Below are 16001 nucleotides of genomic sequence, written 5' to 3'. Positions count from 1 at the left end.
AGGTATTTACCATGTATAGGCATGTTCTTCCTTAATTAAGCTTATGTGTAGTATTCCTTGGGTATAGTATTCCTTTCTTAGGTTATTCGGTTGTATTGTTTGAGCAATTGCAACATTTGTCACGTTCGCCACTAACGCGATTGCGCAACTGACTCATGTGTCGTGATTTCCACTGACAAAAGCTTGCGTTTTATATCGATTTTGCTTACATGAAGCACGTTCAACTATATTAGGAAAATCTGAATAAATATATAGAAAATTTACGCCCAGTGTCATTTATCTGTGACACGCTGGGTTCCGGGTTCGTTCTCTGGTTAAGCAGGCGTTTAATAAGAATTTAGATAGTTGTATTTTAGTCTGGTATTATATGTAGGTAGGACATGAGTGTAAAAATCATATTATTTAAAGTGTCACTATCATTAATTATGACATGGCTCTAGGCACATATTATAAGTCTAGAACCAATTATACCCTCGATTTAGTTGTCTTATTTTGACAGTTACGATATTTATCATGTTTCCGCGCTGTCACCATAGTTGACTCATGTTTTCTTGTACATTCTCGTCGACTTCTTTTATGAATAAGATTAATTTCAATTAAGCAAAACTTGAATAAAGTAAAGCACACTTCGCACTTTTAAAAGGAGTTTAATCCGAGGCTCAGCCCCGCATTGTTTGGACAATTGCAACATTTGTCACGTTCTACGCTAACGCCGTTGCGCAACCGACTCATGTTTCTTCGTGCTTTCCACTGACAAATGTTTGCGCTTTTAATAATGAGACCGACTTACGTGAATTACAAATTTTATGGTCCATACCCTGCTTATTGGCTTTACACATACTTAAGCACCCCATAAAGTTGATATTGAGCGGTGTACTTATCTACCTTTCTCGTAGTAACATCCAATACAGCTTAAGGGACTTAACTTTTACTAGAACTTTCTCGTTTACTATGTAAGTACAATACAACAAGTTTATAAATTCCTTGTGAATTCCTGTTGCTGTATCTAATTTTTCAAATAACAAGATATGCTAATGTTTTAAAAGCGCCGCGTAAATTCATAAATCTATCTATCATATCGATCATAAATTCTATAATATTTTCTTATGTTATTAAAAGCCATAACAGTTAATACAGTCAATTGAAATCAAGTACACAAACATTAAGATTCAAGATATTTGAATTAATTTGCTAGATATTCAGATCTGATTCAGATTGTGATAACTGACTGGATATCAAGTCTGCAACACTATAACAACAACAATATTAAAATACATACATAACGATATCAAAAAAGCTTTGAAACATTGTATTCCCATACGAACAAGACAAAACAATTATATTTTGACACGGAGCCATGCACACGTTATGTAACTAAGTAACTATAGTAATTTGGAAACACGTGCAACAACGTTATAAGCGGTTGAACGACAACAAATTGTCAGCATGTCGCCGCCTACGTCATGTCCGAGAGATTTATGCGCTCTGACGACGCGGACGCGCAAATTGGCGAGACTGAGACATTCTGTTATGTTATGCATAACAAAATTGTTTTACGACAAGTAAAGTCTCATAATCTGCAATTACTTCATTATTTAAATATATACAATTATAGGTACCTTATTACCATCCAAATTAATCGTTTGTAAGGAAGTAGCAAACTAGCATAGTGTTTTGGAAATTATCACACTGACCTATAACCGTTAAAAACTACAGCCATTTGACAATATAAAAGGTTTCAATAAAAACATCAAGCTTAAAAAAGGCCTGGCATTTGAAACCATACGTGGAAAAACTATGTAGTTAGAAGTCATTGAAGAATAACTGCAACAACAACATTATAAGCAGTTGGCTGACAGCAAATTGTCAGCATGTCGCCGCCTACGTCATGTCCGAGAGATTTATGCACTCTAACGACGCGGACGCGCAAATTGGCGGGACTGAGACATTCTGTTATTTCTGTTAGTTATGTTATATATAACAAAATTGCGTTACGAAAAGTAAAGTCGCATAATCTGCAATTAATTTATTATTTAAATGTAAATAGATAGAATTAAACTTTATTACCATACAAATTAAACGTTTGTAAGGAAATAGTAAACTAGTATGCAGTGTTTTAGATATTCTCACATCGACCTATGACCGTTAAAAACTATAGTAATGTGACAATATAACAAGTTTCAATAAAAGGATCTACTAAAATTAGCAAATACCATAATTGATATATAACTAAGATATTTACTTAAGCTTAAAAAAGGCCTGGAATTTGAAACCATATGTGGAAAAACTATACACTTAGAGATCATTTAAGAGTAACTGCAACAACAACATTATAAGCAGCTGACTGACAGCAAATTGTCAGCATGTCGCCGCCTACGTCATGTCCGAGAGATTTATGCACTCTAACGACGCGGACGCGCAAATCGGCGGGACTGAGTGATTCTTTTATTTCTCTTACGCATAACAAAATTGCGTTACAAAAAGTAAAGTCGCATGATTTGAAACGAATTAGATATTTAAATAAATAAAACTATACCTTATTACCATCAAATTTAACATTTTTACCGAAGTAAAAAATCCAACATGCTGTGTATTGAATATTTTTACAGCCACCTATAAACGTAATTAACTACAGCAATTTACAGATAAAACAGGTTTTAATAAATATAAGTAGGTATGTACTAAAATATCAAATAGTCTACTTGAACCTAAATACCATTAATATAATATATTATAAGTTAATAACTTAACTAGTAAATTAAGCTCAAAAAACCAAGACTTGGCATTTGAAACCACCGTACTTAAGATGCATATGCAGAAAATCTATGCTAGAGGTTATTGAGGAGCAACTGCTACAACAACATTATAAGCAGTTGACTGACAGCAAATTGTCAGCATGTCGCCTACGTCATGTCCGAGAGATTTATGCGCTTCCACGACGTGGACGCGTAAATTAGCGAAATTCAAACATTCTATTGTTTTTAGGGTTCCGTACCTTACAATTTTGCATGTACTTTTGAAGTATACCTGCTAATATAATAATCCAGAAAAACAGACTGTGACATGCGAACAGACGAAAAAAACGGATCCGTTTTTTCTTGTCACATTTAAATGTAATAGGTACCTATGTGATATCACAAATATAAATTTTGCTCAACGAACGCCGACATTTCTAGAATTATTACTTGATTTAACAGTTACCTACCTACATACAATATAATATTTTAAACGCAGCCGGTACTGTAGCCAACAAATTGTCAACATATCGCACAATTTATGCGCCATCGATGCGAACACTCAAATTGGACCAAAGGATACGTTCCTAACTGGTACGTAACTGTGTTATTCATAACGAGGCCGGATTACGCATACAATCTGTACAAATGGTCGGGAAGTAGTATTTTTTGAACGATATACAATTTAAAATGTTGCCTGGAGTCAATTAGGATGTAGAGACCTAAGTGATATGGAAACACGGGCAATAATGGCTTCATACTCGTACTTATGCATTTCATACTTATGCCTTTTTTAATTGGCCCGTACCTACTACAAAAGTACAAACCAATTAAGATTTAAAGAATCTGCGTACTTTTGGAAGGACTAGCAATATTTGTCGGATATCTTTGTTATTACTTTAACTAATTAATTAAGACGAAAGGTGAATCTAATATTGTATTGACATTATAACACACATAAATATCTATATCTATAAATCAATAGTACTTAAATATTTTTTTCGTAACGTTTCCGTTACAAAATTTGTTACACCAATACTTTTTCCTTCTCATTGCGCCCCTAGAGAAGTTTAGCTTCAAAATGCTTAGAGCGATACACAAATTAGAAAATCTGTCGCCGACCCTTTCACCTGTATACAATAGGGCTTCTGTCGCGATGCGTAATGAAGCACGTTTAATTCGAAGGTCGGGCTCATTAATGGCGAGCGTGTAAACACAGGGAATTCGTTTATCCGTTTGCCCTTTTGATTCCTAGCTTTTATCGATATGTCTTACCATTCGTACCTAGTTTAACTGAAATGATTTGAACTATTATCCGTATACGGGATCTAGCGAGAATTTGTGAATTAGAAATTTCGAAATTAGTGGCGTTGAGTTTATTGTTATATTTTGAAGTGCAGTAAATTTATCTTTCATGTTCTGTCTATAAGTATTTTTATAAGATTGCAGTAGCAAACGAGCATGCTGTCCACTAGATGATAAGTGGTCACTTTCGCCACCGGAACTCAAGAACTGACCAAAACATACGAGTCTATGACATATGCATGTTCCTTTTGTAATAAGATAATAAATCGGGCCCAGGAACTCACACCGAATTAAGATAATGATGAAGAGTTCATACCATTGTATTGTCACTAACTTAAAAGTTCACTAACTAAAAATGTCACTAACTCTAAAGTTTTTATAGCCATATCCGCTACATGCCGCTAAATAGAAACAAATTGTTGTACCTATGTCATAAAATTTATTGATAGCGATAAGTAGGTATATCAATTCGCCATTTAGTAACAAGCTCTCTTTGCAAACGGTAATGTTAAGCGATTTGTCGCAAGTCCAACACATATCAAAACTTTGGTGTACATTCACGACCATAATTCATATTTTAAGTAACGAGACTTTGTATACAACAGTTTACTGTATAAGACTTTACTTAAATCTGATAATTAAAATAAACTGATAAATCATGGCTTAAAATAAGATAAAATAGCCGCTTACCTATGTCATACCTACTTAGTACCAAGAAACTTATATCTCAGATTTGAACCACTTACGAATTAAGCTATGGCTATATTTATGTACCATACATTTAATTGTTTCATAAAGAAAAAAAAACTAGATAAAATTCAAATTAAAATAAAGTGATAAATCATAGCTTAAAATAACACAAAATAGCCGCTTACCCATGTCATACCCACTTAGTAGGTACTTAGATACTATCTCAGATTTGAAACACTTACAAATTAAACTATGCCTATATTTATGTAAAAATAAAATATTAGATACATGACTTTAGATGTGATTTATTCGCAACTTTTGATATCTCAAGACACGTGTATCGGATGTCAACTCTACGCTTGTCTCTGTCCTGTTAAGCTTTTCACCGCGCCTGTACCTATCTATGTGGGTCCAGGAGTAAGTCCAACTATGTGACATTTCCTTGCATCCACTATCTAAAGGTTGCCTACTCAAACCTCACCGAGTTCGCTAAAGGTTACATTAGGACTTTTGTAGAAACCACGTACAAATTTAATACCACCTTCGAAGTGGTGTCACTGAGCATTATTGCCGTTTGTTAGAATTCTCCCATTCTCCAATTTATATCCGTATCCGATTACACAATAGGTTTATTTTCAGATGGAATTTAATCCTTATTTAGAAGTGTGCACTACCGACCCAATCGTTTGTCTTTATAAGTGACTAGTAATCGTGAGATTTTTAGTAGATATTTATGAGATATAGTACCTACTGTAATAACATTAAATGGTTAATGATATGTCACTGTGCGTGGTCTGAAACACACTGGGTCGCATTTTATTCTCAATTTACCTACTACGGGATAGGAACACGAAGTCAACTTGAAAATCCGGCAAAAAGCTGGCGAACATAACTTTATTTTCTTTTTGGGTTATGATTATTTATATTTTATATTTATTTATATATGATTTTTTTCATATATTTATTTGCCTAAAACCGAGCGAAACGTCAACAAGCATTTTTTTTTATTATTTTTATGTTTTACTATTTTAAGACAAAGAGTTTACCGTAGTAACACGAATCAGATTTGTTAAAAGAATACCAATATAAGACGTCTCAAAATTTTGGAACATATGATGAAAACTATTTATAAACTTTTGTACTTCTACACGGCTCTATTTAAGTTCTAATACGACAAATAACAAGATAATTAAGTCCATACATATGTAAATACCAAATACATTAATTTACTAATGGCATTACAAATAGCAAGACATTAATCGATAACTCCGATGGCGGTTATTTTCGACATAAAAGAGATTTACCGGCAGATAAAGCACGCCTTGTAGGTACTCTATACTGTGACACTATTTAAGCGAATACCTACCTCCTGCTTTATTGAACATTACTTACAGGTAGCCTAAACACAAAGTATAATTTTTGCTTTTGAATTTAACGTTAGATTATCCTAGTATTTATATTTACAAACAAATCCTTTTAACTCCATACATATTATTTTCTTTATATCAATGTGTGTAATTAATGCGTTATAGTCATTAAACCTTTGGAAAAATCTTTCTCTATTTGTTTGTCTTTTTTATTTTTCTTTATAAGGTAAATCAAGCTGATCGATAATAGTCCGTATTAGTTTATAAGAAACCAGTGTCTCCAATTAACTTCAAAAAGTTATTAAGTATATTTTTTTGCCAAACAAAAACACGAAGAGCTTAATTCGTTATTCACTTATAGTACTTACATAAAAGATAAGATAACCAACGCAAAGATAAGCGAGCGATCGAGTCAACTTTATTGCGACTTAAACCTATTAAAGTTACAATACAAATCTGAACTTAAACAATTATCCCAATCATAGATAACTAATAAGATAAGACAACGACAAATGCGATATTACGTACATATAATTACATCGCAGTGTCATCAATTGTAATCTTTCTTACACATACAAGTCGCAACTCCGCAACACTACTTAATATAAACATTAAACTTTAGTGGTGCCTATATTCCAGCCCTACTAATGGGCAAAGCATGTAACAAAGCCGTGCGTGGTAAAGTGTGATTCTTTCCAACAATAAAAACATACGACTGTCTAAGTTACTGTCATTTCTACGGTCCATTATAACCACAATTTCACATTAAAGACTCAAAGAAATGTCTACAAGAAATAAGCCTTTAAAAGACATTGAATAGCAAACTTAAGTAACTATTTTTGCGCGCATTTGAATGTAAATTCAATATGATAATCAATGCTAGGAATGGTCCAAACCGTTCTTCGGATATGGAAGGACATAAAATATTTACCATTTGGCTAGACTACAATGATTTATACTTATCTACCTATCTACATTTATCCTATCTGCACAAAGAAAAGCCTATTTCCCTGTTATAAGACATAATAAAATCGGGAAAATGTGACCCACATACACTTGCCCGTATTTTCTGATATTCTATTTTAATCTTAATACATTCTAAAGCAGAAATTGTTTGTCAACAGTGAACAAGAAGCAGCAGTGATGAAGGCAAACCCATGGCTTTACCACTATTACGCCGTGCAATCCAAACTCCACTACGGCTTAGCATACGAAGCGGCAACACGGATGTATGGACCACCTCCACCTGACATCCAGGTGTACCCACCAACTATGCAGTACACTCCAACGCCTCCAGTCTGCATCAACGGGAGTCAAGCTGTGATGATGCCAAACTCTGGCATTCAACCCCACATACCACACGTTCCTGCGCATCTAACTCCAATTCACTACGCTTATGAAAGACCTGAAAATGGGCCCGTGGACTACTCTGTATCCCTTCAGGATAACAGGTATTGTTCTGTGTAAAAGTAATTGATAGTCTTAGGTAAAGTGTAAAATGTGTTGAACCTACTCAAAAGCATTACCGCACCATGAGAAGATATAGATAATTGATATATTCATACATACAAAATTCATCATCTTCGTTTGATCATATTATTTAATAACATTTATCCAAACCAGAATAGCAACAAATGTTTTCGTTAAGTAACTCGTGTTAAGTTTTCTGCATGTTTAACATTAGTTATCTATTCCAGGTACCCTAATGTACGAATTGAAGATTCAAGAGTTCAATCCAATGCGAAAAGGAAAGGAAAGCCCATCGATGAGAAGCCAACCACTCCTGTTCCTATAGCATCCCCACGTTTCACACCTTCTACAGTACATTCTAGTGGAGACACATTAGTAGCTATATCAACGGGTTCGATAGCCAGCAGGCGTCCAGGGTCTAAGAATATTAACATAACAGAAACAGAAATGGTTGATCAGTGGAATCCTAGTCCGACATGGTCAGAATCAGCGTTACAGAAAGTTCCAGATGTATGCCATCAGGACTTAAGTCCTTACGTCACGACCACTCCTCCTACACCATCGGGAACTCCGTCTGCATACACTCATAACTATAGTCATACTTTTGTTTTTGACTGGTCACCAGAGCAATACGTTCCTCATACTAACAATAGATGTAGTACAGTAACCACAGAAAGTTCCTATCAGCAAAATTGGAATAGGAGTCAGAGGACAACTTTCGCAAACAGTGCTGAAAACTCAGTTGATGAAAACTGCAATCCTAATAGATTAAGCATACCAATGAGGGTCAGTAGTCCACCGCCAGAATATATTAATAGAGACGGAGAGATTCTAAGAAGGCAAATAGGTAAGCCTAGAATATTTCTAAACCTTTGAATGTTACACTAATCTTTTGCGTGCGAAATCATGATATTTTTATTATATAGAAGAAACAAACTGCTTGTGGTACCCATACTCAAGTGGCACTTTAACTACTCCATTAACTCCATATTTAACAGTGGTTTCATCTGAAGCCAATCCTAGATGTGTTTTCTTGAGGACTAAGATGTTGGCCTCGTGTGTAAGTCAATCAGCATCTACACCTTTCCAGCGAAATGCAAAAACTGCTTCACGCTAAAAATAGTGGCGATATACCTCCTCGATCGAACTACCCTGGTTCTACAACTACCAGAATTAACTGTATAATTTGTTTCAGATCGCCCCCATCCAGATTCACCAGGTGCCAAAAAACCTGCATTATAACTATAGTATAATTTCCTATAATTTGTAGTTAATTAATTCGTTACCTGTACCTATCGATAGATTTTATTTTAAAGTTATTGTAGAGAAAGCTCTGGAACTCTCCTGTGATCTTTGTGTTTATAAGATGTTTTGTAAAGTATAGATAGATTGTATAATTTCTGCAAATAATTGTACAAATTACTTTCTCAAACTATTTAATGAACTATTCTATTATCACATACAATGTGATTTTTATTTTAAGTCCATAACTGTAACAGATGTATATAATTATGGGTGAATTTATACCAGCCTTTACAGTTATTACGTATTTTATTATTTTGTAATACAATATTTTTAGTGTAATTAACTTTTAAGTAACGTAAAAATCAACAGCTTTTGAAAGGTTATCACGATTTGAATTCTCGAATGTATATTATATTATTTTTATGATTATTTGTAAATGGGATTTTAAAATGTTATTGTAAAATTAATTCCTTCCTAATTAGTTCCAATTGAGAAATAAAAGCTTATTAGTGTATACTATTTATTCATGATAATTGAAATATCTCTGAACATAAAATGTACAAATTTTCAGATTTTTGTAAAATTATATTATCGAAATAAATAAAATACAACTGGCTGGTGCTAGCGGAAACAAGCAATAATTTGTTGATTTAATTGAGAAAATAAAGAAATATAACAAAAACCGTGTTTCATTTGAATTTTGGCCAAAAATGGATGATAGAATAATAAAAGTATGTTAATAATTCCAAAGAGTTTATTTTTTATAATAATAAGTTGATACATAAGTACAATAAAAACGAAATTCTGAAATTAAATTAGATTAAACTTAATCTGGTCTCAAGCGCATATTCCTGAGAAGACATAGATCCCTAGCAGTATCCTTTCTACCATATGGAGTTGACAAATCATACAATCTTAAAATTAACCCAATATTAAAATTATCTGGAAGAGCTTTGATAAGTGTAGGTACAATTTCAGAGGGCATCTTTTGCAAAACTAACTGTGTTCTGTCTTGCCCACATTGAACCATATATAGCAAAAAATCGAAAATAAAGTGAGTTTGAGGTGTAACATCACCATGCTTTGCTACTAATTGAGAAAAAGTCTTATACAATGACTCTAATGATGAGAGTAACGGCTCCTTTAGTACAACTCCTGGCCCACTTTGCCCCTGAGAGTAATAAATACTTGCATCAACTGAACTGTCATTCAACCTCCTCACTTTGCTAGAAGAACAGAGAGGATCCAAATCTTCAGAATCATCATGTCTCCGTTTCCTTGAAGTATGCACTTTATTAGAATTGCTGTGCTCAAGAGCAGCATAAATACAGTAAACTGATAACTTAGCCAGGATTGCTGATTGAGGCTCAACTAATTCTTCGCACAACTTAGAATTATACAAATACTGAGGCAACACATGCAACAAGAGAGCTTCAGTGCATTTTTCTATATCTAAATGAAACAGTGCAAGAACAATATCCACTGACCTATCAAGATCTTCTTGATATCTAAATTTGAGAGTTTCTTTCACTAAATTTGTAACAAACCAGATATGACCACCAGTGTTGAGTAAATTTTCAATAATATGAGTTGCATCAATGTGAAGATAGCCTCTTGAACTTATATCTTCCCAAACTGTTTGCAATTGCTCCAGCATGGGCTGTCGAGAAATGTGCGTAAAACTTATAGATTTAGTCTTAGCAAGTGATGTGGGATGAATATCATACTGCATTTTCCGAATTATTTGACACATCAAAATAAAACGTTCCTTAAAGTTATCTATCTGCGTCAACTCTCCTTCCGTTGGCGGAATCAAAAATTGCTGAACCATATTCAATGGCTTCAAGTAAGCATCTTGGTGAACCACATTTATGTACGAACACAACCATACAGACGCACACACAGCTAAGCAAGTCATCTTCTGTCGTAACGAATCTAACATACGCTTCACATCTGCTGCTGAAACTGAACCTTGTTCCCAGGCGAAAAGAATTTCCTTAATTACCCCACTTACATTAGTGCATAAATCATGTGGCTTGATATTAGTATTTTTGAAATCAAAATCTAGGGTACTCAAGTGATGAATAAACATATCAACCTTTTGAGGATCGCACTTCTGGAGTATTTGTTCTGGTGATTTGTGTACACCCTTATGAGGCATACAGTCTCTGACCCACTGCTCAAAAAACGAATCTCCATTTTCATCTAACACTGCCTCAGGACCATAATCTTGCACTATAGAACACAGTATTAAAAATGATATATCGAATGTATAAACTTTCGATTGTGAAGCGCCTTTCTCACTGGCTGATAGTAAAGCGAACTCATTGAACTTTATAAGTCTGGATACAAACAACTTCAGCTTTCCCTCCACTGTTGCGACTGGTAGAATAGTATCTAACGTAGTTCCACCGACCAACTGGCAAAGCATAGAGAGTAAAGAATCGTGTGTTTTGTGAAAATCACCACCCATAGTCTTCAGAATACCCGCTAACGTCGGCTCAGCTCTAACTAAAAATGATGGCACCGAACCTTGAAGGCCCGTTGGTTCCAGCTTTTGCAGTTTAATATCTTTAGTTTCTCGCTTTTGATTGAAATATGCCAACTGAGTATCTGATACTACATTCAGTTTGACCAATGCTTCTAGGAGCGATATGAGACTGTTGCAAGAATTTTTCGCATCAACTATATCCAGTAGAGGAGTGGCTTGCAGGAGCTTTTCAAAGGCTTCAACAACTTCAACCGAGCTATCCCCTTCCTTGTTATTAGTACCACAGGAGCTGTGTACATAATGTATGACTTGTGGTATCTTAAGGAAAGTAAATGCCGCCCACAAAGCTTGTCTTGAAGCATCCTTGCTAGAATCATTTAAGGAAATGAAACATGCTCTGATAAGTTCACAGTAAAGTCTTGAAAGTGGGTACCCTTTGATTCGCTGAATCATTACCAGTTGGTTGGCAAGTTGTTGCATCTCAGCATTAGGGTTCCCTACAACATTGATAGCGACTAATGCTTGTAGTATATGAGTCACGGGTTCTGGCCTTGTGTTCAAAGGTGCTACCTTGTCAATATCCATATTGCAAAGCTTTTGAAGAGTCTCGTGTATTGTAACTGGTGCTTTGAACTGTGTATTCATCATCATAAAAGCAGTAATCTCCTGACATTTCTTCGTCACTTCACTGTACTCATCTGGGTCATTCTGCTTTGCTAAATAAAACATTGCGAGTAAGAAATCAGTGTGAACTATAGAATTGAGCAGTGATGTTGACTTTTCTAAAAGTTCTTGACTCTGTATCGGGTTAGAGGATGGGTACTTGCTCAGAGAATAGTGGTAGACTTGTAAAAGCCACAATATTATAGACGAGACTGCATATGCCAGTATTTCTTCTTCCATTTTGCCTCGACATGTAATACTGTCGAGGAAACTTTCTAGAAATTCTAGGAGACTGAGGATGCAGTGTGGTTTGTGGAAGGCATCGAATTTTGAGATTCTCTGTAGGACAGCAGCATAAGATACGAGATGTGACGCGAGGGAATGCTTCAGATATGATATTACTAACTGATTCGCCCCGCAGCCAACCATAGCTTGTTGTAGAATACAATCTGCGAGGTTATATAGATCTCCACTTACTCCTCGTGGCAGAATGGTCTTGATATTGATACCCCATTGAATATCGGTCCACCGTTCCCGCCAGGCTTTGAGAATCAAAGCCTTCAGCGAACTAGTTTTGCTGGTAATCTTTGACGCGTCCATTTTCACCATCTTATTACACTTCAGTCCACCAAACTTCACGTATTATGAAATAAGTTAAGTCAAATCATCATAAAAAAGCGAAACACTGTTAACAAACAACATTTGTGTACTGTGCTCTTAAATTTACAGAAATCTGATCGACACAATTTTGTGCAAAATAGAATAATTTCTGCGATTCCGTTCTTCTATAAATGTTTGACAAATTGACACTTACATGACTTACATTGACAGAGACGCTGGTGTATTGCCCACTATGCATATGATAGCCAGGTTATTATTTTTTTCAGTCAATTGATTCAGTATTTTATAGATTTGAGTTTTAATTATATGAATATATTAGAAATTATACATCGCTTATTTATTGTGTATAAAAATAGTTTTTATTTTTAATCATTCTTTGTTAAACGAAACGTAATTCGTTCTGCTTTCAACATGAAATGTCAGTGTCACGTCAAGTCCATGTGAGATTTGTTTACAAACTTCGGCACTTAGTTTAAAAGTTTACAAAATGAGTTTCGCTAATTATAAAGAGAAAATCGACGAGGGAGATACCGTGATTCTGTATTTGAGCAATAACATATACGCAATTGACGTAAAAAGGGAAATTACGAACAAAAAAGGAGATTTGGTGGAAAATGTGTACCAAACGCCTTTCGGCGCGTTAAAAGTTGCAAGTCTTATAGGAGCTGATTATGGAAGCCGAGTAAGTACCAAATATTTATTAGTATAACAAAAAATAGGAACCAGTAATTCCTATGTTCTCCATATATCAAAGAACATTAATTTCTGATGGGTATACTTAACAATTGTAAGTTGTTTAGGTTATTTTCTTATGATTTACATATAACTATTACTACTATTTTATCAGTAATACTAGATAATATTTTTGACTTATAGATATTTTGATAAATTCGTATATAAGGTTAATTGGGGTAATATTGGAGCTTGAGTTACTGTTTCATTGAAAGCGTTGGTAATATAGACCAAATTTTTCAAAAAGAGGCTATATAAAAATTTTTATAGGCGCATTTTTTAAAATATAAGTCTGTCATCATATATTTTAATGATGACTTTTAAATAAATATATTAGAAATCAATCTTCAATTTTGTTTGTAAGGTTCTATTCCATCACCAATATTATCCCAACTAACCAAATATTATAGATTTTTTTTTCCAAAAACACTTTCTTCTTATAAATCTTTTTCTAAATGTTTTTGTACTTTTTAGTAACCATAAGAGTTTTCATGTTGTTAATTAATATCTCAACATTACACTCAAAGTTTGTGACATTAACAAATCCTCACTTTCATTACAAATTTATTTTTTAGGTACAATTATCAAAAGGTTGGGGCCATGTGCTCCAGCCAACTCCAGAGCTGTGGTCATTGACCTTACCCCATCGCACACAGATTATCTACACTCCTGATATTAGCATGATTATTCTACAACTTGATTTAGTTCCGGGTAGCGTTGTGGTGGAAGCTGGTAAGTTTTTGTATTGTAGTGTAAAGTACTAGATAAATAAACAACACCAACAACAATAAACAAGGCTGTTAGGGAATTCTGAGTCCCCCAAATTTGATCCTTATAAGGTATACAATCTGATGATATTTTTTTTTGTATTTCTTATAATTATTATATGCCTGCTTGCGGCGGGAATGTAGAGGAATATTATTTGATGACTGTACATGTACCTAGCTTACCTACATACCACAATAAACGAATTTGTTTTGATAAAATAATACAGGGTGTTTTTTTTCAAAATTAATTTGTTCAATACCCAGCTAGGGAAACAAATATTTCAAAAAATGTATGATGCAGTTCTAGTTTTTATCAAAATTGGCTTCGTAACTCCTATCATATTCATTTAATTTTTTGCTATTTCTTATAGTTATATAGTTTGCTATTTCTTATGTTATATATAGTTTCGTAAATTTACCTTTTACAATTTACAAAAAAAAATACAAAATTACGATAACAAAAATAACTTTTTTTTTTCTTAAGCCCACTCCACATTCTCGCAAGAACGCGAGAAACACCCGAGTCGTATCCATATTCCAAATCCAGATTCTCGTTTCTCGTACTTTTATCGCGTTCTCGCGAGATTCTCGCGAGAATCCACCTTTTTACAATTGTTTGGTCTATACTCACAAAAGTGTATGACGACATTTTACCGCAATAACTCATTTTTGAACGATTTTTTGTAAATAACATTTTATATAAAGAATTGTATCCACAAGGTACTGGAAGTGGCTCGCTCACGCATGCTCTGATACGTCGAGTAAAACCGCATGGACACATCTATACGTTCGACTTCCACGAGCACCGGGCGAATGTCGCTCGGGAGGAGTTTGAGGAGCATGGCCTAGCTGAATTTGTTACTGTAAGTAAATAATTAAGTAGTTGTAGTAAATACGGAAGTAGATGAAATATTTAAAGTGTTATTTTGCGCCTAAAAAGCATCACCGTGAATGGGGCAGTTTTAATTTTCTTTAACTAAACTTGAAACACACGAATATGTCATCATTCATATTTTTGTAGGAATCTTCTAGAAGGGGGGGTCTATTATCTTGGAAAAAGAAAACTTAGTGTGGTCAACAATTCAATATGCTTAGCAATGAGTAGGTAAGCGTGGTGACGACGAAACAAAGGGAGAATGTTATAGAATAGAATATGAGTAGAATGTTATACTTAATACGATAGACTAAATCGACGTGGTTTTTTAGTTTTCGATTTCAACACTGCTCGTTCTTAATGTAACTCTATAAATAGGTAATTCATAAGGTAACTCGTCCTCAATGACAAAGATATTAAAACTATTTTTTTTTCTTTAGGCAAAACACCGAGACGTTCTCGCTCACGGTTTTGGCGAAGAGCTCAATGACAAAGCCGACGCAGTATTTCTGGACCTGCCCAGCCCTTGGACAGGAGTTCCACATGCCGTGAATGCCATTAAGAAAGAAGGTAAGTCAATCACTTGTCAAAGAGTTTACCAAACGTGTTTTATAAACTTTTATTTACTCGTTTGTTAATATGCGACGGTCAAATTTTGTAACTGTACCTACGGTACGGTGTACGGTTCAACATAAAAGTTTAAGCGAAAGACGCTTAAACTTTAAGGGTCCGTTCACACAGACCAGCTCGGAGAGAAGGCCAGATTTTTATCACGTTGGAAACAGATTTTTGAGTAATTGTATTAAGGTTTATTTTTGCATGTGCACTTCTTTTGTCATTAAGAATGCTTGAACGCGCTTCGTGTGAAATAATTAGGAGCCGACCAGCTCTGAGTGGTTCCGATCGGCTCCTATTGCGAGCGCTTCCGCTTTCAGATCTTTACCAGCCGGTCTATGTGAAATAGTTGGCGACTACGCTCCGGCCAATCCCAAGCGTATACGATCCGGTCTGTGTGAAAAGAAAAATGCGAGCCGATTCTCT

The 16001-nt window shown here is 34.7% G+C and overlaps 3 protein-coding genes across 3 annotated transcripts in view; 2 read left to right on the top strand and 1 right to left on the bottom strand.

Annotated features, from left to right (window-relative positions):
* The window catches only part of LOC140745497 (PAS domain-containing protein cky-1), a 173269-nt gene extending 163775 nt beyond the window's left edge, over nt 1–9494 (top strand). The window contains exons 10-12 of the mRNA XM_073077380.1: nt 7222–7548; nt 7795–8414; nt 8763–9494. Coding sequence (XP_072933481.1) covers nt 7222–7548; nt 7795–8414; nt 8763–8809 — 994 coding nt within the window. The 3' untranslated portion in view covers nt 8810–9494. The remainder of the gene's footprint in view (nt 1–7221; nt 7549–7794; nt 8415–8762) is intronic.
* A 54-nt stretch (nt 9495–9548) lies between these two features.
* On the bottom strand, nt 9549–12771 carry MED24 (mediator complex subunit 24). The gene has a single exon (XM_073077379.1). It carries the CDS (start codon nt 12573–12575, stop codon nt 9639–9641), a length of 2937 nt encoding a protein of 978 aa, XP_072933480.1. The 5' UTR covers nt 12576–12771; the 3' UTR covers nt 9549–9638.
* A 239-nt stretch (nt 12772–13010) lies between these two features.
* Trmt61 (tRNA methyltransferase 61) overlaps nt 13011–16001 on the top strand; it is a 97933-nt gene continuing 94942 nt past the window's right edge. Inside the window, exons 1-4 of the mRNA XM_073077378.1 lie at nt 13011–13269; nt 13895–14051; nt 14807–14949; nt 15401–15530. Coding sequence (XP_072933479.1) covers nt 13075–13269; nt 13895–14051; nt 14807–14949; nt 15401–15530 — 625 coding nt within the window. The 5' untranslated portion in view covers nt 13011–13074. The remainder of the gene's footprint in view (nt 13270–13894; nt 14052–14806; nt 14950–15400; nt 15531–16001) is intronic.

This window comes from Epargyreus clarus, unplaced genomic scaffold (genome assembly GCF_041222505.1).
Source record: "Epargyreus clarus isolate Ecla_fem2 unplaced genomic scaffold, WU_Ecla_fem_2.2 ptg000010l, whole genome shotgun sequence".
Classification (NCBI taxonomy): domain Eukaryota; kingdom Metazoa; phylum Arthropoda; class Insecta; order Lepidoptera; family Hesperiidae; genus Epargyreus; species Epargyreus clarus.
The sequence above is the reverse complement of the archived record's forward strand: the minus strand, read 5'-3'. Positions and strand labels throughout refer to the sequence as shown.